General features: G+C 47.0%; 1 protein-coding gene across 1 annotated transcript in view; it reads right to left on the reverse strand.

The window, feature by feature from the left end:
- Positions 1–202: 202 nt before the first annotated feature.
- The window catches only part of LOC108411800 (inactive serine/threonine-protein kinase TEX14-like), a 35,315-nt gene continuing 13,710 nt past the window's right edge, over positions 203–21,807 (reverse strand). The window contains exons 11-30 of the mRNA XM_037547489.1: positions 20,931–21,121; positions 19,314–19,419; positions 18,417–18,781; positions 17,747–18,025; positions 16,172–16,254; positions 16,008–16,084; positions 14,369–14,539; positions 14,080–14,144; positions 13,132–13,245; positions 11,728–11,824; positions 10,619–10,745; positions 9,079–9,218; positions 8,159–8,304; positions 7,144–7,297; positions 6,080–6,205; positions 4,063–4,144; positions 2,840–2,944; positions 2,033–2,136; positions 497–563; positions 203–408 (exon numbers count right to left, since the gene is read on the reverse strand). Of these exons, the coding sequence (XP_037403386.1) occupies positions 333–408; positions 497–563; positions 2,033–2,136; positions 2,840–2,944; positions 4,063–4,144; positions 6,080–6,205; positions 7,144–7,297; positions 8,159–8,304; positions 9,079–9,218; positions 10,619–10,745; positions 11,728–11,824; positions 13,132–13,245; positions 14,080–14,144; positions 14,369–14,539; positions 16,008–16,084; positions 16,172–16,254; positions 17,747–18,025; positions 18,417–18,781; positions 19,314–19,419; positions 20,931–21,121 (2,675 nt within the window). The 3' untranslated portion in view covers positions 203–332. The remainder of the gene's footprint in view (positions 409–496; positions 564–2,032; positions 2,137–2,839; positions 2,945–4,062; positions 4,145–6,079; positions 6,206–7,143; positions 7,298–8,158; positions 8,305–9,078; positions 9,219–10,618; positions 10,746–11,727; positions 11,825–13,131; positions 13,246–14,079; positions 14,145–14,368; positions 14,540–16,007; positions 16,085–16,171; positions 16,255–17,746; positions 18,026–18,416; positions 18,782–19,313; positions 19,420–20,930; positions 21,122–21,807) is intronic.

A 21,807-nucleotide genomic window follows, 5' to 3' on the forward strand; every position in this document is an offset into this window, starting at 1 on the left:
GTCAAAAGTTTGGAGTCACTGTATTAAATTAAAACCATATGTTTCATGTCGTCCTGAACACCCGAGAACATCGCAGAACAAATAAATAGTAAAATAAGGAGAATTCATCGGTTCCAATGTTAAACTAAATACTGGGTGAAGCGCCTGAAACGGAGGAGCTGATATTACAGTGGCGCTGAAGCCGCACCGAGTCGTACGTGGAGTGAAAGGGGCTGGTGTAAAGAGGCCAGGCGGACCCAGGAGCCGCCCGCTGTACTGCATGTTTGTGGCCGGGGTGGACGCGGGGTCCTCGTTGAAGCCCAGGTGAACCGAGCGCGCTCTAGTTTCTGGACTTAGGGTTGCGTGACTGAGAGGTTCTGGTTCGGCTCGCTCTGCGTTTTGACGGGCGTGTGTTCCAGGACGATCACTCTGTGGACGAAACAACAGACCGAGCGGCTTTAAATCGACGTCTAATTCAGCGCTGAGCGGCTCTGAGGCGTCAACACTCGCGCTGTACCTGTGCAGCTGATTCCAGGCGGCGGGACCTCCGGACTCCGTCTGCTCTCCCTGCTCTTTCATCACATCTGCAGAAGACAAACAAGCAGCGCAGCGGCTGCGTTACTGCTGCACTTCTGTACTGCTGACTGCAGTTTGCTTCACAGCGATGCAGCTTCTAGTCTTTTATATTATTCTGCATTTCACAGGTTATTTATGTTATTAACTTACAGAGCTGCTAAATGTGATTTTACAGCAGGAGCTCGTATTTATTCTTTTATACGGGGTGATTTAAAAAGATTGATCCGATGTCTAAATGATTGATTTCACTGTAAATCATCACAGATCAGTGCAGTGAGCTGTAAACGGTGTAAATGAGCTGAAGTTTATTATGTAGTTCTACAAGGTCTCAGTCTGAACCTCCTCCAGCTGGACGGACGACATCAACACCACAGTCAGACTCATCCCAGACTGGACTGAGCGTGTCGGGCGTCGCTGCTCTCACGGCTCTTTCAGTGGGATTTCGGAGATCATCCAGTGCTGTGGAACCAGCGCCGAACGCTCTGAGCTGCTGGAGCTTCACTGCTGATGAAAATCAGGCTGCTCAGTTCTGACGGATTCACTCTGATTGACGTGGAGAACGCAGAACGTTCTGCTCAGGGGTCTCAGCTCCTCTCAGACTGAAGGAGCCGGTCAGAAACTCTATGACCTCCTCTTACAGTTGGAGTGTGATTGGTTCCTATAGGCGCTGCTCTGTTGTACAAATATGGGGCTTTGAAATGATGAATCCTTTTGAATCGCCCTGTATAATGATGGAAACAGGTGTAGTGGGCTCAGGACCACTTGCTCTGCAAGTCAGGTGCGTTTGTTAAATTTGTTAAGTTTGTGACACTTTTTTACTCCCACAAACGGAAAATTCCACCTCCGCGTTTAACCCATCCGTGAAGTGAAACACCACATACACACTAGTGAGCACACACACTAGGGGGCAGTGAGCACACTTGCCCGGAGCGGTGGGCAGCCCAATCCACAGCGCCCGGGGAGCAGTTGGGGGTTAGGTGTCTTGCTCAAGGACACCTCAGTCATGGGCTGTCGGCTCTGGGGATCGAACCGGCGACCTTCCGGTCACAGGGCCGGTTCCCTGACCTCCAGCCCACAACTGCCCCGAGTTTGGGTGAGTGTAAAAGCTGTTTTGGAGCCGGGAGCGGAACATTCGGGATAAGCGTGGGAAATTGAGTGTAGGGCCCACGTGTCAAACACCAGGCCCGCGGGCTGGATCAGGCCCACACCACAGGTTTGTTGATGTTTTTAAACCTGGCTCTTCTAGTGGTCGCGTTCCACATCCCGGGGGAGATGCGTGTGTGATGAGCGCAGTGAGGGAACTGGCCGTAAGGTAATAATGGAAACAGGTGCACCATGACCATGGAAACGGGTAAATCCCCCCGATCCATAAAGAGTGGCAGAGCTGTGCTGTTTACAGGGTCCTCAGAAACGGGAGGGTGGTCCCGTCTCCCTCAGTTAAAGGTAGTTAAAGGTTCACCTTCACCCACTGACTCACCTGACGAAACCACCTCACTCTCCTCCACTCCTTTACACGCGGCCCCCTCACTGCGGTCTCCTGCTGGACACACACACTCCTCTCTGACCTGCACGTCACACACACTGAACACAAAAAACAAACAAAACCAAATTATTCGTCCTTTCTGTTCCAGAACCGGGTCGAGTGGACCTGCATGAGCACTGCAAACCGCTCCGTTCAGGCTGCTGAAAACAACAGCGCTTTTTTTACATGTTTACATCACTCCCACCCTGTCAGTTCACCCCGTCTGGGCAGTGACCGGGCAGGTTGGTGTATCACCGTTGTAATCAGTAATTGTAATAAATCAATAATTACTTATCAAGTATAGTATTTAGTATATCGCTGCTGGCGGAAGAAAACCTCCTATCAGTTTTTGACATGGTTTGAAAACGAATATTGTCCTTTACATTGTGTGTAAATTTAATGATGAATGGACTAAAAGAAACGGCCCAAGATGACTTGAAAAGACGTTCGGTTCCATTGACTTCCACTGAAAGTAAAGAGGGTTTTTTCCTCGTCCTGTAAAGTTTGAGATCTGAGGTTTTCTTCCAACAACAGTGATGTTTATAGCGCAGCCAGTAATCAGTAGTTGTAACACAGATGTGGAGACGAGGCGTTTACAGCAATGTTTCGTTATAATTTAACACTGTTTAATTTGCCGTTTGATGTTCTGAAGCGAGCGTTTGTCTCGCATGCTGATGTTTTATCCACTCTTTTTCGATGAACGTGCCTCTCATAATATTTTTCAAAGTAAATAAAGACGTATTATGTAGGATCATCACTGACGCTGTCATCTCCGACGACGTGGCCTCTGGGTCTTTGGGGGCTCTCTGGTTCTCCGTCCGCTCCACCAGCAGCCGCTGCAGAACCTCGTCCAGAGTGGAGTGAGCCCTGTGGGGTGGAGGTCAGAGGTCACACTGATTCACCTGGCTGTGACTTTAAGGTGAATGTTGTGAACTTGTTCAGTCTCAGCCGTAACTGGTGATTTAAAGCATGCTGGGATTTTAAATTCATTTCTGACTCGTAGCTCATTAAAACGAAGTGAACTGTAAAGCGGCGACTTCACTACCTTACATACGCTCGTGTGATGTTCCGAGTGTAGAGAAGGTCTAACATCCTCTAGAGAGGCATCTTTCTGCACATTTAGATTACTGCGGAAAAAACGGGACTGTGTGTGTATCTATATATATATGTGTGTGTGTGTACACTATATTGCCAAAAGTATTCAGTCACCAAGCCCCTAGAGCAGTGGAGACGTGTTCTCTGGAGTGACCAATCACGCTTCTCCGTCTGGGAATCCGATGGATGAGCCTGGGTTTGGCGGTTGCCAGGAGACGGTACTTGTCCGACTCCATTGTGCCGAGTGTAAAGTTTGGTGGAGGGGGGATCATGGTGTGGGGGTGTTTTTCAGGAGTTGGGCTCGGCCCCTTAGTTCCAGTGAAAGGAACTCTTAAAGCTTCAGCACCAAGAGACTTTGGACAATTTCACGCTCCCAACTTTGTGGGAACAGTTTGGGGACGGCCCCTTCCTGCTCCAACATGACTGCACACCAGTGCACAAAGCATTGTCTTTGCTAAAGCACCCTTGAAGAACCACCTTGTTAAGAGTGGCAGCCCTGGTAAAGATGAGGAATAAAGGTTATCAGAAACCCACCTGTGATCTCACACTGACCAAAAGGAGAAAAATCACAGCTTTGACTGAAGTAAATTTATTCGGAGGCAAAAATCCCCTCGATCTTCGATCGTGAGGTCATCAGCGCCACGCTGCAGCAAGCGTTAGCTGCTTCGGGGGATAATGAAGGCCAGGAGCTGAAGGCCACAGGTGAAGGAGACTCGAGTGTGGTGGAGGCCGAGCCGAGAGCTGAACCACAACTCATTTCGGGATTTACGGGACAAACGGTGCACAGATGGGAACAGACAGTGAGCAGAACACTGTGACATCATAACAAGCCTACAGCTTCAAACCTGCCCACAGTGTAACGGTAGCAGAGCTAATAAAGGCATGCTTACCTGTCCGTTTCCTCCAGAGACCCAGGAGGGTCCGAGGACTGTCCTCTCACTGCCCTCTGACCGCTGCCATTGGCGTCCAGTGCTGCACAGATAAAACCTGCATGTTCATCTTCATTTAAAAGGAGGCAGCTCCATTACAGCTTACAACACATCAGCATGTTCATCGCAGTATGAGGAAATCTACACCATAATATACACTTAATATACGCTAGATTTCCAAAAGTCTTCACTCCCCCATCCACATCACTGAGTTCAGGTGTTCCAGTCACTTCCATGGCCACAGGTGTATAAAGCCGAGCCCCTAGGCCTGCAGACTGCTTCTACAGACATTAGTGAAAGAATGGGTCGCTCTCAGGAGCTCAGTGAATTCCAGCGTGGTACCGTGATCGGACGCCACCTGTGCAGCAAGTCCAGTCGTGAAATTTCCTCACTACTAAATATTCCACAGTCCACTGTCAGTGGGATTATAACAAAGTGGAAGCGATTGGGAACGACAGCAACTCAGCCACGAAGTGGTCGGCCACGTAAAATGACAGAGCGGTCAGCGGATGCTGAGGGGCATAGTGCGCAGAGGCCACCGACTTTCTGCAGAGTCAATCACTACAGACCTCCAAACTTCATGTGGCCTTCAGATCAGCTCAAGAACAGCGTAGAGAGCTTCATGGAATGGGTTTCCATGGCCGAGCAGCTGCATCCAAGCCTTACATCACCAAGCGCAATGCAAAGCGTGGAATGCAGTGGAGTAAAGCGCCACCACTGGACTCTAGAGCAGTGGAGACGGGTTCTCTTCACATCACACATCAACAAGACCGGAGATGCTCCTCCACCTGGAGCAGGTCCTCTCCCCTCACCTGGACTGGGCCTGGGAACTGGCTCTTCAACTGAAACTTGCTGAGCTACTCTTATAGAGTTATAGAGATGTGTAATAAAACCTTGGGCCCTCCTGTGGACCCTGGCCATTCAAGGGGTTAAGAAAAGCCAGTAAATATAAATAAATTAGGTGCGCGTTAGAGGACTCCGCTGTATTATATGCTTTATGTGTGCAGTATTGTTATAGTGTGTACGTGATCTGTGTGTGTATTGTAAAGCTGGACCTGAGGACAACAGGACATTCTGAACAGTTATTCCTGGCTCTATAGGCTACGAACAGCTGCTGCTCCTATACCTTTATGACCACGACCCTTCCGAGTGTCCAGTCAGTCAGCTTGGAGTCTGTGCACCATGTATGCAAACAAAGTCTGTTCTCCAGACACCAGCCTGGCTCAGATCTCTGATTCCAGAGGGTTCAATTAAAATGCACCTATTATAATTACTGACCGAGTCAGAGCTGCTCACAGTGGTGGTGATGGGAACCAGACGTCCCCCTCTAAAAGCTCCTCACAGTGGTGGTGAAGGGAACCAGACGTCCCTCTAAAAGCTCCTCACAGTGGTGGTGATGGGAACCAGACGTCCCCCTCTAAAAGCTCCTCACAGTGGTGGTGAAGGGAACCAGACGTCCCTCTAAAAGCTCCTCACAGTGGTGGTGATGGTCACCAGACGTCCCTCTAAAAGCTCCTCACAGTGGTGGTGATGGGAACCAGACGTCTCCCTCTAAAAGCTCCTACAGAAAGTTCCTACAGGAACTGGTTCTGAATTCACTGCCTGATGACTGAGACGCTGTTTTATGAGAGTTTAGAGAACTTCAGCTCCATTCATGGTGGAGGGAGACATGCAGGGCGCTGTGCGGCAAAATAGTCCCCAAAGAAAACTCATTATTCCAGATTTTCCACTGTTTTCCATCATCAACATTCCATATAAGCTCAGAAGACTCGTGTAGGTTTTCTGGTGGTTCTGGATGGTAAATAAAGTGTCTATATCTGTGTTGTAGTCATGGCGACGCCTGGTTCCCATCACCACCACTATAAAGACATCTGAACCGTTTCACACCAAACCCACTGAATCCCTCTAACTACACCATAAACGCGGAGTTATGGGGGAATTTTGAAAATGGGTGTTTGAGTGGGGTTCCCCTTTGAACCTTTCTCAGGTGCTTTTTCTTCTTCTTCTTCTTCTGAAAGTTCTTTCTCAAACGACTCCTGCTGTGGTTCAGCATCTGCCTGCTCTTCACACTCCTCCTCTTCTTCCTCCACCACACCATCCTCCTCTGCACAGAAAAACAAACATTACAGCATCATGGAAACATTTTGTCTCACTACATCACACCACCAGGATCAAACAGACTCTTCTCCACATCAAACCACACAAGCTCTGCAGATTAGCGTCCACTGCAGGACAGAAATCGCGCTCGTAGTAGCCGCCGTTACGGCCAAGAACAGCGAAATCATGATGGAAGCTTATACCAATTACATCTGACTCGTAGTTCACTGAAGCGCAGAAACTGTGAGGATTATTATCTCTTATTATCTGGGAATCAAAGTGTTCCCAGGAAACACACACCGATCAGGTGTAAGTGGGCAGTGAGCACACTTGCCCAGAGCAGTGGGCAGCCCTATCCACGGCACCCAGGGAGCAATAGGGGGTTAGGTGCCCTGCTCAAGGGCACTTCAGTGACGGACTGTCAGCGCTGGGTATTGAACCGGCGACCTTCCGGTCACAGGGCTGACTCCCTGACCTCCACCCTCTCGACTGCCCTCACACACGTCCCTCACACATGCAATCAGACTCGAACTCTAGTACCCAGACCTCCCAGCGAAGTCACATGACTCCAGAACGGTCCTCATCACCCTATCACCGTCTACCTGAGCACTAATAACGTTCAGCTGTGTCTGTGTCACATGACAAAGATAAGAGAGTTTATGCGCCGGGCTTAGCAAACGTCAGCCTGTTTCTCCTCTGCCTGGTTTGTTGGATTTATGTTTCTGACCCGTTGCTTGTTTTGAGGACAGCGATGGGATTTGCCCTCGTCTGTTATGGTCGCCATTCTTACTTTGCTGTTACTGGAACTGACCCACGCCTGTTTCCTGACTACGCTGCCTGTTACAGCGTGTGTGAGTGTGTGTGTGTGTGTGTGTGTGTGTGTGTGTGTGTGTGTGTGTGTGTACGCTGTCCCAGTCCTGCCTGCTGCGGTGTGTGTGTCATCACCATGTGTTTGGCTGTGGTTCTGTGCCGGTGTGTGTTTGGTTCCGCAGCTGGCTGTGGTGAACTCCTGGGTGATGGTGGTGGGCGTCTCCAAACCCTCCAGAGGGACGTCCAACACTCTGGGGGTCTGCAGGACGCTGGACTGCGATGGATCCGTCTGAGAACAGAAGATCAGACGACACCGTGAAAAACGATTCAGTGTTTTAACTGGAAAAACTTGCTAACCTGGTCGCCTTAAAATGCTGAACTCACTGAACTTCTAATAGTGGCTTCCAGAACGTGAGACACGGATTATTGTTCCGTTAACTGAAGTTCAGGGAGCTCAAAACTTTGAGGGAAGCAGGATATTCACTTCTTTAAGTCAAAACACGGCCGTTTACAGCGCGGCTTTAAAACAGAACGGGGGGATTTATCGAGCTCGACTCCCTCCCCCCCCTAAAGACAGTGTCACAGACATTTCACTCCCTGGGATCTTGCAGGGTCACTACTTGCAAGACTGCAACTGGATTTTTGAGATTACTTCCCATCATGCACCTGGAAATTTCCTCTGTAGTGGTACGAATGGGAAGCTATGCTGGACGGGTGTAAAGATCCAGGGCTCAGCCCAGCTCATGGCAGAACTGAACCTGTGACACGTGGAGTTACTTTTTATATAATATAAAGACTTAAACATCAACTAATGGTGCGGCGAGTCAGCGCTAAACCAGGGGTGTCCCAAGTCCCGCCCTACGGCCCACTGTGGCCAATGACGGTGCGTTAGCGGGAGATTGAAAAGATGAGGTAGAGCTCCAGAGGTCTCGACTGGCCCCAGGGCTGGTGGTGTCCCGTGTGACTGGGGGAGGTCCTGACTAGTGGGTGGAATTGGAAACGACTAAACTGGGAAGAAAACGGGGGAAAGAAGTTCTTAGTACGAAGAGCAGATTTTGAGGATTTACTGAAATATTTTCAAGAATCAAGTCTTCCCCAAACGTTTAGCAGGCGCAGTCTGTGAGATTAGGTCTATAAGGTCGGTTCTGACCGTGTCACTGGCTCCGAGGCCGGCCGTGGCGTATGCTTCGGTGCAGACGGACCGGTCAGGAGCGCTGTCCCACGGAGACGTGTCCAGCAGAGACTGCAGGGGAGGAACGGACTCACGGCTGCGTGGAGCTGGACTACAGTCAGGACCTGATACAGACATCAGACCAATCACACAACAGGACATGCAAGTAACCCTTCACTGAAACACAAGCTGCTTTAATCTGTGTCTCATAAACTTTAACAAATACGCGAAAAGCACCGTACAGTTTCTCCGCTGTAACGTCAGCATGTATCCACACACCAAAACTAAAATTTAGGGCCAAAATCGACACGAAAATTCAGGACACACTGGACCCAGAAAACAAAACGATTTATGTAAAATGAACGTATTAAAATGATCTCGGTGCTCATATGAACAGAGATTATAAAGTCATGTAAATCATGTAAAGTTCCCTGTAGAAACACTGAAATGGTTCCACATGGCCGATATTTCACGGTTCGTCCGCTGACCAAGCCGTCTGAGGGGTCTGCGCAGTATACCTTCCCCATATGGTGGGTGGTGATTAGGTGAGAAATTCAGAAAATACAGGGTGAACCAAAAGATTCATCAATTCAAAGCGAAGGCGCCGAGGAACCAATCACAGTCCAGCTGCAAGAGACTGTCAGTAGAAGGAGCTCCACCACACGGGATGATCTCCGCATTACGTAATAACTTCATGCTCATTTAGACCAGTCACAGTTCACTGCATTGATCTGTAATGACGCACACGTGAAATCAATCGTTTGGAATTCGGATCAATCTTTTCGAACCGCCCTGTGTCGGCAGCTGTGGGTTAAACCCAGGAAACAGCTCTGCGCTGGAGAAACTGCTGATGTAATGTTTTCTTTTCACCGTTATCGTTCTGAGACCAGTGACTGTACCTGGGCTGCGGGGGGTGCTGTTGCATGGTGGGAAGCGCGTGCTGCGGGGGCTGGGCGGAGCTCCATCCTGCCCCGCCCACTCCTGGAGCTGAGCAGGTGAACAGGTGATGCTGGAGAGATCGGCGATATCGGCCACCTGACTGAACCACAACCAACAACACAGATTCATGAGTATCTGTACAGTCAAATAACTGGAGGTATCAGTATTAAGGTTGAAAGATTAATCATTTTATATGAAGAAATTATAGCCTACGTTTATCAAATTAGACCAATCAGAGCCAACCATGGTGTGACATCACAACCACAGCTTACTGGTACACCACGTTCAGGGGTCAAACCTCAAACCAGAAAAGGTGGATAATCTGATCTTCGCATAAAATAAAAAACAGGCTTGAACTTTGATTTATTTATTTATTAATAAGATCTCATAATAAACTCTGAGGTATTATGGGTAAACTGGAATATCTCTTCTTTCAGCTCCAGATGTTTAAAAACTAAGCCAACCTGCTTTAAGAAGCTTTTCTCTGCCGCAATAAGATCACTAGACTCTTCTGAGTAACGTACATCATTTAGGATTTATTAATAATATTTCCAGCCGCTGTAAGAACCCACGGATAAAATGACTGGGAATTTTAAGATTCTCCTGCACAAAACTGTATTGTATTGATGTAACGTGGAGAGAGAGAGACGGAGAGGCAGGATGCAAGTGCAAGTCCTCGGTTCCATAAAAAGGTCACACAGAACCTGCTGAACTAAATACTGAAGCATAAAGGAAACCAAAGACGGAGGCACATGAAGAAAACTAGGAAACTACTGAGAGGTAACCAGAGAGCCTGAGCCTGAGAGCGCACGGCACACGAGAGGGGCGGGGCTACAGACACACACAGGTGAGACAGATAACAAAGGGCCAGGGAGGAGACAAGGACCGGAACAACAGGAGCACATGGAACATAAAAACGGAGAAAGAGGAGGACACGGCCAGACAGAACGTTCCCACTGTGCATCGCCGCTGTCGGAACAAAACCTTCTACCTTTATTTTTGTCTTTTTTCAGTTTTTGATGATTTGAAAGTGCCTGTTGCTCTTTACGCTCTGCGTACGTTTTACGATGAATGGACTGAAAGAAACGGCCCCAAATGACGTGGAAAAAGTCTGGTTCCATTGACTTGCATTAAAAGTCAAGCAGGTTTGTTGCGTCTCCTGTAAAGTCTCCGTTTTTGAGATATTTTGAGCCGTTTTGTTCCGAGTACAGCGACATGTACAATTAGTGATGTGTATTATACTGTATGTTTATGTTTTTGAGCTACAACAGAGCTAAATTACATCTTCATGCACTGGATACAATCATCACTGACTGTTGAGTGGCAATCAAATCAAATGGAGCACAAATCTGATCAGATTCTCTAACAGATCGATCTGGATCACAGCGCTGCCTGAGCAAAGCCCCGGACATTCAGCCTCTCAGTGTCAGAAAAGGAAACGTGGAGACTGCAGCTAGAACTGGACTAGATAGGACCCATATGAACTGTAACTGATGTTACCTGGTGCTCTGTAAGGCTCCCTTCACTGATGTGCTGGATTCTGGTCCAGTCTGGTCCGGCTCTTCAGGCACAGGCTCTGGACAGACTGGCAGGTGAGCCGATGGCCATGCCATGATGGGACACAGAACTGAATATTAAATAATAAGCACATAATATTTACACCTGTCAGGCAGAACGTTCTGACCACCTCCTCGTTTCTCCGCTCACTGTCCACTCTATCAGCTCCACTGACCGTTCAGTTCCACTCTGTAGTTCTACAGTTACAGACTGTAGTCCATCTGTTTCTCTGATACTCTGTTACCCTGTTCTTCAGTGGTCAGGACCCCCATGGACCCTCACAGAGCAGGTACTGTTTGGGTGGTGGGTCATTCTCAGCACTGCAGTAACACTGACGTGGTGGTGGTGTGTTAGTGTGTGTTGTGCTGGTCTGAGTGGATCAGACACAGCGGTGCTGCTGGAGGTTTTAAACACTGTGTCCACTCACTGTCCACTCTATTAGACACTCCTACCTTGTCGGTCCACCTTGTAGATGTAAAGTCAGAGACGACAGCTCATCTGCTGCTGCACAGTTTGTGTTGGTCATCCTCTAGTCCTTCATCAGTGGTCACACAGGACGCTGCCCACAGGACGCTGCCCACAGGACGCTGCCCACAGGACGCTGTTGGCTGGATATTTTTGGTTGCTGGACTATTCTCAGTCCAGCAGCGACACTGAGGTGTTTAAACACTCCAGCAGCACTGCTGTGTCTGATCCACTCAGACCAGCACAACACACACTAACACACCACCACCACGTCAGTGTTACTGCAGTGCTGAGAATGACCCACCACCCAAACAGTACCTGCTCTGTGAGGGTCCATGGGGGTCCTGACCACTGAAGAACAGGGTAACAGAGTATCAGAGAAACAGATGGACTCCAGTCTGTAACTGTAGAACTACAGAGTGGAACTGAACGGTCAGTGGAGCTGATAGAGTGGACAGTGAGTGGGTCAGAATGTTACGCCTGATTGGTGTATAAGCTAAAAATAGAGGTACTAAAGTCCGGTATATAAAGGTACTGCGTCTGTATGTTTCAGGGCGATGCAGAAACATTAAGGTGTCCATTCTTACCCCTAAAACTGGCCTCTGCGACCTGGCCCTCAGTGACCGCAGGGCTGGGGCGGCAGATCTCCATCGTAACGTCCAGATCCTCCTCTGAACTGAGTGTCTTACGGAACAAACGTTCATCAATCACAGCGTTAAATTTACTACATTTACACAAAAACATGTCCGTATGGAGCTTATTGATCATATCAGTTCTCCTCATAATGACTTACATCACCTGCCTCCAACATCAGCAGACTCGAGTCTGCGTCTCTCACGTTCTCCGCCTTTTAATGCCAAAAAGGTTCAGTCATGGCAAAATATCAAAGAGCTACACGCGGGAAATACCTCTCACACCAGTCTTCCGCCTAACGTCTCCCCTACCGCACGGTGAGAACACGACCGGATCATTTTGAATATCTCTAGAGATTTTACCGGTTCTCAGCCAGAACTTATACGATCTTATACGACATGAGCACACGGCTTTGCTTCTGTACGTCTTACTCCAAGCAAGACGATCTGCCAGTATAGAGAAATGATCTCAGACTCAAAAAAGACGGTTCTTCATTGGTTCTTTAGTAAATAGTAGTAGTTCAATATAGAACCATGAACATTCAAAGAACCCTGTCCATGATTAAAGGGCTCTTGCATTATGAAATGGCTCTTCAGATTGAAGGAGAACGTGCTGTAGATGGTTCTACAAAGAACCTTTTTAAAAAGGTTTCTGTATAAAACCAAAAATGGTCCTTCAACTGTAACGAGCCTGACATCATAACAACAGAAGAACACTATACAGAAACCTTTTCAAAAGGGTTCTACATAGAACCATCTACCGCACATTCTCCATCCATCTGAATAACCCTTTAACAATGCGAAGAACCCTTTAATCATGAACAGGGTTCTTTGAATGGTCATGGTTCCATATAGAGCCATTCTTTGAATGTTCATGGTTCTACATAGAGCCATTCTTTGAATGTTCATGGTTCTACATAGAGCCATTCTTTGAATGTTCATGGTTCTACATAGAGCCATTCTTTGAATGTTCATGGTTCTACATAGAGCCATTCTTTGAATGTTCATGGTTCTACATAGATCCAGTTTTTGGATGTTCACGGTTCTACATAGAGCCCTTCTTTGGATGTTCACGGTTCTACATAGAGCCATTCTTTGAATGTTCATGGTTCTATATAGAGCCATTTTTCTTTAAAGAACCTTTGAAGAACCATTTTAAGTGCACTTACTTGATAAAATGACTCAAACAAGTCAGAAATGCCACAGAGATGAGAAACTAATCCCCGACCGTCTCAACATGAGGAACATCAGCTATTCTGCTTTCACCTCTAAGGCTCAGTATCAGAACCGGCTTCACAGCTGCTGTACGTCTGCACGGCTCTGCAGCGTCTGGGCTGATGATGGTGATGATGAGATCACCTGAGAGAGCTGCTCTGCAGCGTCCGCACTGTCTGGGTGGTGTTTCGGAGTGTAGAAGATGCTGGAAGGCTCCACAGGAGACTCCATACAGTCTGACTCTGAACTGCTCTCCTCCTGAAAACACACGGATCTCAGACACAGTCTTACAGATTCAGACACTCATCATTTACATTTAAAGTGCAAAAAGTAGGAAAGCAATCAATCTTTTACAGAACGCTACAAATAAAGTGTCATATATCGTATCTGAAACCTAAAAAGCCTGGAATTCTCAACATCCAACATAACTAAGTGGTTCAGAGCAGTTTGGAGTAGAACTCTCTGTTCTAGATAAACTTACTGTTCACAGTGGTGGTGATGGGAACCAGACGTCCCCCTCTAAAAGCTCCTCACAGTGGTGGTGATAGGAACCAGACGTCCCTCTAAAAGCTCCTCACAGTGGTGGTGATGGGAACCAGACGTCCCTCTCTAAAAGCTCCTCACAGTGGTGGTGATAGGAACCAGACGTCCCTCTAAAAGCTCCTACAGAAAGTTCCTACATGAACTGGTTCTGAATTCACTGCCTGATGACTGAGACGCTGTTTTATGAGAGTTTAGAGAACTTCAACTCCATTCATGGTGGAGGGAGACATGCAGGGCGCTGTGCGGCAAAATAGTCCCCAAAGAAAACTCGTTATTCCAGATTTTCCACTATTTTCTCATCATCAACATTCCATATAAGCTCAGAAGACTCGTGTAGGTTCTCTGGTGGTTCTGGATGGTAAATAAAGTGTCTATATCTGTGTTGTCGTCATGGCGACGCCTGGTTCCCATCACCACCACTGTAAAGACGTCTGAACCATTTCACACCAAACCCTCTGAGTCTCTCCGTTTACGTCTCAACCACTGGAACATGGGGGAATTTTGAAAAAAGTGGACTTCCTGTTTAACTTCAGTATAATAATGGTTTACCTCTCCTTGTGTAGACTCCTGCATGGTGAAGGTGTGGAAGTCTGCGCTCTCTTCACTTTGGACACCTGGCAGAATAAAAATAAGGGAGAAGGCAAACACTCATCCACAAAATCCTGCGTCGAATATCCAAAGTAAGCCGTCATCACCTCAAGACATCTAATTTACTAAGTTTACTTTCTCTTACAATTTTAAAATGATACAATTTTACATCTAATTTTGTTTTATACTATTTTATGAACCTCCTAATTGCAATTATTATTGTTATTAATAACGCTGTTGTTATTATTACCTGCAAAGCTCTTGGACAGCTGCTCCAGCAGTGTGTGGTTGTGAGGGTTCTGTTTATCCACCAGAGGGCGCTGCTCCTCCTCCACATCTTCACTGTCGCTGCTGCCAACAGGCCCTGCCGAAGCCCCCAGCCTGCCCCGGGTCATCCGGACCACTAGCTCGCTCACTTCACCTTCACAGCACACAGACACTCAGTGAATAATCAATGCAGAGACAATAATAATCACATGTAATTAGTCTGCGACTAAATAGTGATGCACTGAAAATTACTGGTGAGCACCAGAACTCAGGAGACAGTAGAGGCTGAAACAGAACTTCCTCATACACACCTCTGCATCAGTTATAACAACCTATATTATAATAAATTAGACCTACACCTTTGGACTGAAACTGAAAAACTACAAACTAATGAAAAAAAACTTTTTTTAATTATTTCAAAGTCAGTCCTGTCAGCTGGATGTAACTCCAGTCTATCAAGTTATGGATGTCTGCTTTAATGCAGGACTTTACTGGTCAGGAGCAGCGAAAGCACACAGTGTTTAAACTAGAGATGGAATGACCGATCAGCTATGCATCAGCATTGAAATCAAATCAGATCAAATCTATTTGTAGCGCTTTTTACAACGGATGTCGTCACAAAGCAGCTTCACAGAATTCCAGTAAAGACAGAGTTTTAACAAGAAGTGTAAAAAAACCCTGGTGGGCAAGCCAGGGGGCAACAGGGGCAAGGAGAACCTCCCTCAGAGCTGAGGAAGAAACCTTGGGAGGAACCAGGCTCACCAGGGGGGACCCGTCCTCCTCTGGTCAGACTACCTACAGAGTTATTATACTACTAATATTAATAGCAGTAGTGTTAGTAGTAGGAATAGCTGGGAGTCCATAAGAACATCAGGGTACGGTGGGCAGCTCGTCCAGGGCAGGTGGCGGTAGCTGGGGCGTGGGCAGCTGGTCTGAAGCGGGCAGCAGGATTTACTGTTTGAGGATTTAATGATTTACTGCTGTGGCCCTTCGCGAGGCCCCTTGGTCACAGCTGCCTAACGAGATCGCTTTGGATTTGGTGTGGACAGGCTTTAACAGTCTGTGGTCAGTCCATCTCTAGTTTAAGCCAGTGATTCCCACTAGACGAAATCTCCACATCGGCCGTCTGCTGCTGTTACTGTAAGATAAAGAGACTGAGCTGTAAGATCCACCGTAGTGAAAGTAAAAGGTGTGTAACTAGTGTGAGTAGCTGTGCAGCAGCTCCTAGCCAGGCACCTAAACTTGCAACTCACTGCCCTACCTTATAAATATTAGGTGATCATTAGCTTACTGCGCTACAAAGTGCTGGCTGGTCAGAAAAGTCTGCCATCTGAAGCAGATCATTCAGTCGCCTGACATGAGAATGCAGTTCAGTTTATAGAGTAAACAAAGCGCCCAGTCCAGAACGACACACCTGCTGAAGAGCATGCAGATGTCTGCAAATACCCCCTACAATTTAAACTCTAATTAAAACCAAAACAAGCAGCTATTTTGTTTGTTTATGGTCAGCAATAGTGTGTTCTTCCTTCTGTCCGGTGGCACTGAAATGTGATAATGTTCCAGGCGATTTCCCAGGATAAACCACTAGAGCTCTGGTTAACATCAACATTTCAGCGTCTTACTGGTCCACTTGGGCTTGGCGTGGTCAGCGGTCAGGGGTGCGGTCATCTGCCGAGCTCCGTGTGATGATCTATCAGGTCTGAAACGACATGAAGACGTCTGTGTTGCTGATGTTCTTCTGTTTGTACAGCACTGAACAGGTGTCATTGAACTGAACACTGAGTACCTGTCGGACTGTTCAGTGATCCTGATTGGCTGCTGCTGCCTCCGATCTGCCCTTCCGTCTCTCTGAGAAACATTTCTGTCTCCCTACCGAAAAAACATAACATCACCGCTCAAACCGCACGTCCCGAGTCCTCACTCTGTCCTCAAGCAGCCCTTTTCACACAGCTAAGCCTGACACTGATGTAAGTCTCCTTCCTGTAAGTTCACACAACAGGTCGATTTCTGGCTTCATCAGCAGCACCTCCTCCTGATTTGGGCCGATCAATATTACTTTTATAGGACTAAGTGAATTACTTCAGTACTACTGAGGATCAAAAACGCCACTGATATCCAATTTCAGCCTCTTCAGTTACTTCACGGCTTACTTCTGTTCTAAAATCCAGACTGCTGATTGGCTGTGAGTAAATATGCCCCCTTCCAGTAACTCGTCTCTCATTCGAGTCACACCCACGTTTGGTTTGTTATTTAAAAGAAGGTTCTGGAAAATGTAAAGAGAAAGTTCAGGAATCAGCACCAAAGTCACAGCATTTAATCAGCTCCACTGACCGTTCAGTTCCACTCTGTAGTTCTACAGTTACAGACTGTAGTCCATCTGTTTCTCTGATACTCTGTTACCCTGTTCTTCAGTGGTCAGGACCCCCATGGACCCTCACAGAGCAGGTACTGTTTGAGTGGTGGGTCATTCTCAGCACTGCAGTAACACTGACGTGGTGGTGGTGTGTTAGTGTGTGTTGTGCTGGTCTGAGTGGATCAGACACAGCAGTGCTGCTGGAGTTTTTAAACACCTCAGCACAAACTGTGCAGCAGCAGATGAGCTGTCGTCTCTGACTTTACATCTACAAGGTGGACCGACAAGGCAGGAGTGTCTAATAGAGTGGACAGTGAGTGGACACAGTGTTTAAAAACTCCAGCAGCACTGCTGTGTCTGATCCACTCGCACCAGCACAACACACACTAACACACCACCACCACCACCACGTCAGTGTTACTGCAGTGCTGAGAATGACCCACCACCCAAACAGTACCTGCTCTGTGAGGGTCCATGGGGGTCCTGACCACTGAAGAACAGGGTAACAGAGTATCAGAGAAACAGATGGACTCCAGTCTGTAACTGTAGAACTACAGAGTGGAACTGAACGGTCAGTGGAGCTGATAGAGTGGACAGTGAGCGTAGAAACGAGGAGGTGGTCATGATGTTACGGTGTATATCATTGTATATATGTACATACTAAAACACTGCTTTGTAAAATATAGAAAATTCTGTGATATAGATAAATTGTCACTGGCATTTCCTATTATTCACAGGCACATAGACAGACAGACATATGGATAAATAGACAGACAGATAGACAGAGAGACAGACAGACAGAGAGACAGACAGACAGAGAGAGAGACAGATATCCAACCCCGCTCCTGATATCACCAAAATACTGTATAACACTCAGTAAAAACAATAAATGACTTTAGATTCCAACCTCCACACCTCAAACGCGCATCATCAATATTAAATAGGACAAATGATCAATGATCGTCACTTTACACTGGTCTGAATGGAGCTGTAGCGCAGTCTGTGTACCTGAGGACTGGGAAAGCTGTCCTCTCCAGCGGAGCAGTAATGGCTGACCTCGTCTCCGTCTGTGCCCCACTCCAGCTGACCACCCTGCAGTTCCAGCAGCGGCCTGTAGGTGGAGGGGGGTCCAACTGCCTTCAGGACCACCACCTTCCCCTCACTTTTCCTGCCCAAACCGTCCACCTCATCCTCACTGACCCCAGCGTCCAGCTCATCGTACTGTGGCCCGTCTATCAGCCCCAACTCAGCGTTCTCCAGACTGCTCTCCACCTGCTGCAGCAACACCTGCACAGACACACAGACACACAGACAGACAGACAGACAGATACATAGACAGGCAGATAGATAGATGGGCAGACAGACAGATAGATAGACAGATAGTCAGATAGATGGGCAGACAGACAGACATACAGACAGATAGATAGATAGACAGACAAATACATAGAAAGACAGACAGACAGGCAGACAAACAGTCAGATAGATGGGCAGACACACAGACAATTAGACAGACAGTCAGACAGATGGACAGACAGACAGACAGTCCCATATGTAGACTGATAGACACAGACAGCTTCACACTGATTAGTTTTAAGTTGTAAACCTTTGATTGATGACCAGACAGACAGAAAACTGCCCTACACACATTCACTGGAGCACAGATTTACTCTCGGCGCACCTGAGACACTTTGAGGTTCAGTATGATGGCGCTGATGTGCTCTGACACAGCATCGGGGGGGCGGGTTGCCAGATTCTCCTCCACAGCGCTGCTGCTGGACCACACGTCCAGAGAGCTGCTGGTTTTGTCCACTGGGGAGCAGAGTGACATACGCCACTCGTCCAGAGGGAGGATATCACGGTAGGAAATGTCCTGATGGCGCTCCTCAGCGTCTGTGCTGCTTTCTGCATCATCGTTCTGGAGTCTTCTGGGAGACGTCTGCGAGGTCTCGCTCTCCAGCAGGCGGTCCAGTCTCCACAGCTGGTCCTGGATCTCTCTGTCCACTGTGCTGTCCGAGTCTGAATACTCAGGGGGCTGCTGACCTGCTGAGAAATGATAATCATGTACTGGAGTTCAGGGACTTTTCCAAAGTTTAGTCTTTTATTTTAGAAGGAAAACTCAGTGATGTCCATCCTTTCCCTCTCTAAAAAGTTTTGTTCAGGGCTTTTTTCCATTTTTAGTAGACATGAAGACACTGTCACCTGATATGCTGCATCAAAATGACCATGAAACCTTAAAAATAACGCAGCCTTTCACAAAGTGGCTTAATGGAACACCTTATGATACGAACAGATTCAACCACAAGGGAAAAATAATAATAAACACTGGTAAAAAACTGGAGACTGCAGGTGACTGTACATGCTGCTTTGGACAGCTCCAGGCAGAAGCCCTGCATATGTTACACATGCTGAACTTTTCTTAACTGTCCCTGTCAAATAAATAAATCAATAGTAATCAATATTCAATAGATGCTGGATCAGCATGCTCTAGTAAAAGGTGGCGTGAACTACGGATGAACTGGAACGGAGAGAGATACGAATTCAAATTCTGTAAAGCTCTGAAACTCAGAGAGCTCACCTGGTTCCTCAGGCTTTCCATCCGGGAGCTCAGCGCTCCATCTCCGCATGCTCTGACCGGCTGATAGGGGGCGCCCTCCACTCCTGTCCCGTCTACCACTCAGCTCCTGTATGAGAACATATCTGTCACCGCCGCTGCATCATGTTCCAAACCCACTTTCCGAGTGTTTTCAGTTATTTTCTTAAGCTCCAGCACTGCAGGAGTGTTTAAACTGTCATGACACAAATCCCCTTCTGTCACTGAAGCAGCACCACCGACAGCTCAACTGGTGAAAAATAACATTTTTATGCAGCTCCTAAACCATAAATAGCTTAGATATTAGGAGCCTTTTCACAGTCAGGCTAGCTGGCTAGAGTATTTCAAACATGTGCCTTCATGAGCTTCTTCTGGTTTGGGTTCATGCTGACTTGTGTGCTAAATAGTGCCCCCTGCTGGAGAAACAGACAGCAAGCAACTCTCAAAGCCACGCCCACATGATTTATATTTTTTAAAAAGCTGGCATTTTCTGTCATTACAGCAGAGTCGCCCTACAGGGTTGATCAAATTCTCCAGCTGTATGTATTTTTGCTGTTATTTCATTTAGACCTTCTGTTTCACCGTCTGGGACCAAGGAATGCACCCATGCATCAAATTAGATGTTTCTCAGTGTTTCTATTAATATCGTTGTGATGATCCAGCTCTGAAATCCAGTTCAAACCCTTCCTGAATCCGTAGAGCCGCCCTTTCCATTCCATCTCACCACGAGATCACACGAGACACACATCCGGAGTTATGAGCCTGTGAAGAGGGGCTGAGATACACGTCATCTGCCTCTCAGCGTGTGGAGCTGCTGGATTTGTGTGTCCGTCTACATTCTGTGTGAAACTGACCGACGGACACTCAGGAGATCACTAAGGACTGACCGTCACGCCGGAAACCCTTCATTCTTCATTCAGTCCACATCGGAGACTCGTGTGAAACGGCGTGAGAGAGTTTCCGGCTGCTGAAGCTGCTGCAGCGGGTTTGGAAAGCAGTGATGAGGAGAACTTTTATCCACTGTTTTATTCATACATTCTACTTTGTGATCCTGAGAGTCTGTTAAACACATTTCAACACGAAAACAATCCGTCCACGTCACAAGCAGCTTTCACAAGAGATATTAGGAATTTCTAAAACTGTATTTCTAATTTTCAGCTTTCAAGGCCAATTATTTATTTACACAGTGTTGAGGTCAGAAGAGTCTCGCTACAGAGGGAGCTGAGACTGCTCTGAATATTGTGATATATAATATGCGGGTATCACGTCGTATGCAAGAGCCTTTAAGGCGAATTTAAGAACATACGCAAAAATCCGAAAGACGTCCTCAGAGCCCAGAGGGTTAATGTGCAATGCTTGCTTATACTCCTGTGTGAAACACTGAGCTTTTATAACTATAATGAATAGTATCTATAATAAAAGTTACTTGTTATATAAAGAAAGATTATTTTTATTATTCATATTATAGTTCCAGTTCTAAATGCTGTCAATCTGTTTGTAACAGATAACGAATATCCTGTGTTTAAATGAGTCAAAATGACCGGAAGCTGGGTGAGTTGCAATAACACAGTGTTAATGCAGTGAGATGTGCAGTGGTCTCACCTTTAGGTCGCAACGTAGCGTGTACCGGACGTCCAGCAGGCTGCAGGTCCTGTCCTTCGCTCGCGGCTGCAGGCCTCTCTGTAGAAGCTGATAGTACGGCTGGGGAACGGCCGGATCTGCAGAAAGAGCCTGACCTGCGTCCACGGCCTGCTTTATCCAGCGAGGGTCCACACTGCCCCACGGAACTGCATCTGACCATCACACACAAACAACGATACACTGAAACACCGAGACACCGGCTCAGACAGAGTGCTACAGATTTTAAAAAGACGGTTCTTCAAGGGTTCTTTAGTAAGGAAAATGGTTCTATGGTTCTTTGCATGATTAAAGGGTTCTTTAGGGAGCTGTAGATGGCTCAACATAGAACCTTCTTGAAAAGGGTTCTATATAGCACATCTTAATGACAGCAGAACCCTTTTTGGTGCTTTACAGAACCACGTGGAACTAGAAAGAACCATTTATAACACGTTCTACATTAATCTGAAGAACAGTGTCAAGACGCAAAGAAGCCTTTAATCAAGCGAAGGGTCTTTGGAGCGTGCATGGTTCTCTATAGAACCATTTTCTTTAAATTAAACATGTTCCCCAAATCGTTTAGGCCTAGCAGGTACCCATAGATAGTAGGCCTACCCCCACCAATGATCCGCTGCAGTTTAATCCTACATTATATTCTATTTTTGGTTTAAATGCTTTAATTATTAGTGGATTTAATCACATATTAAATCATCTAATACTAAATAACCCAAAACTGCTTCACCTGTTGTTTTAAAAGGTGTTACCGCAAATGTATGCGTTCATGAGCTTCTTCTGGTGTGGGTTCATGATGGGCCAATAGACTGCAAGAGATTTTCAAAGCCACGTCCACGTGATTTACATA

The sequence above is a fragment of the Pygocentrus nattereri genome, chromosome 18 (assembly GCF_015220715.1).
Source record: "Pygocentrus nattereri isolate fPygNat1 chromosome 18, fPygNat1.pri, whole genome shotgun sequence".
NCBI classification, from domain to species: Eukaryota; Metazoa; Chordata; class Actinopteri; order Characiformes; family Serrasalmidae; genus Pygocentrus; species Pygocentrus nattereri.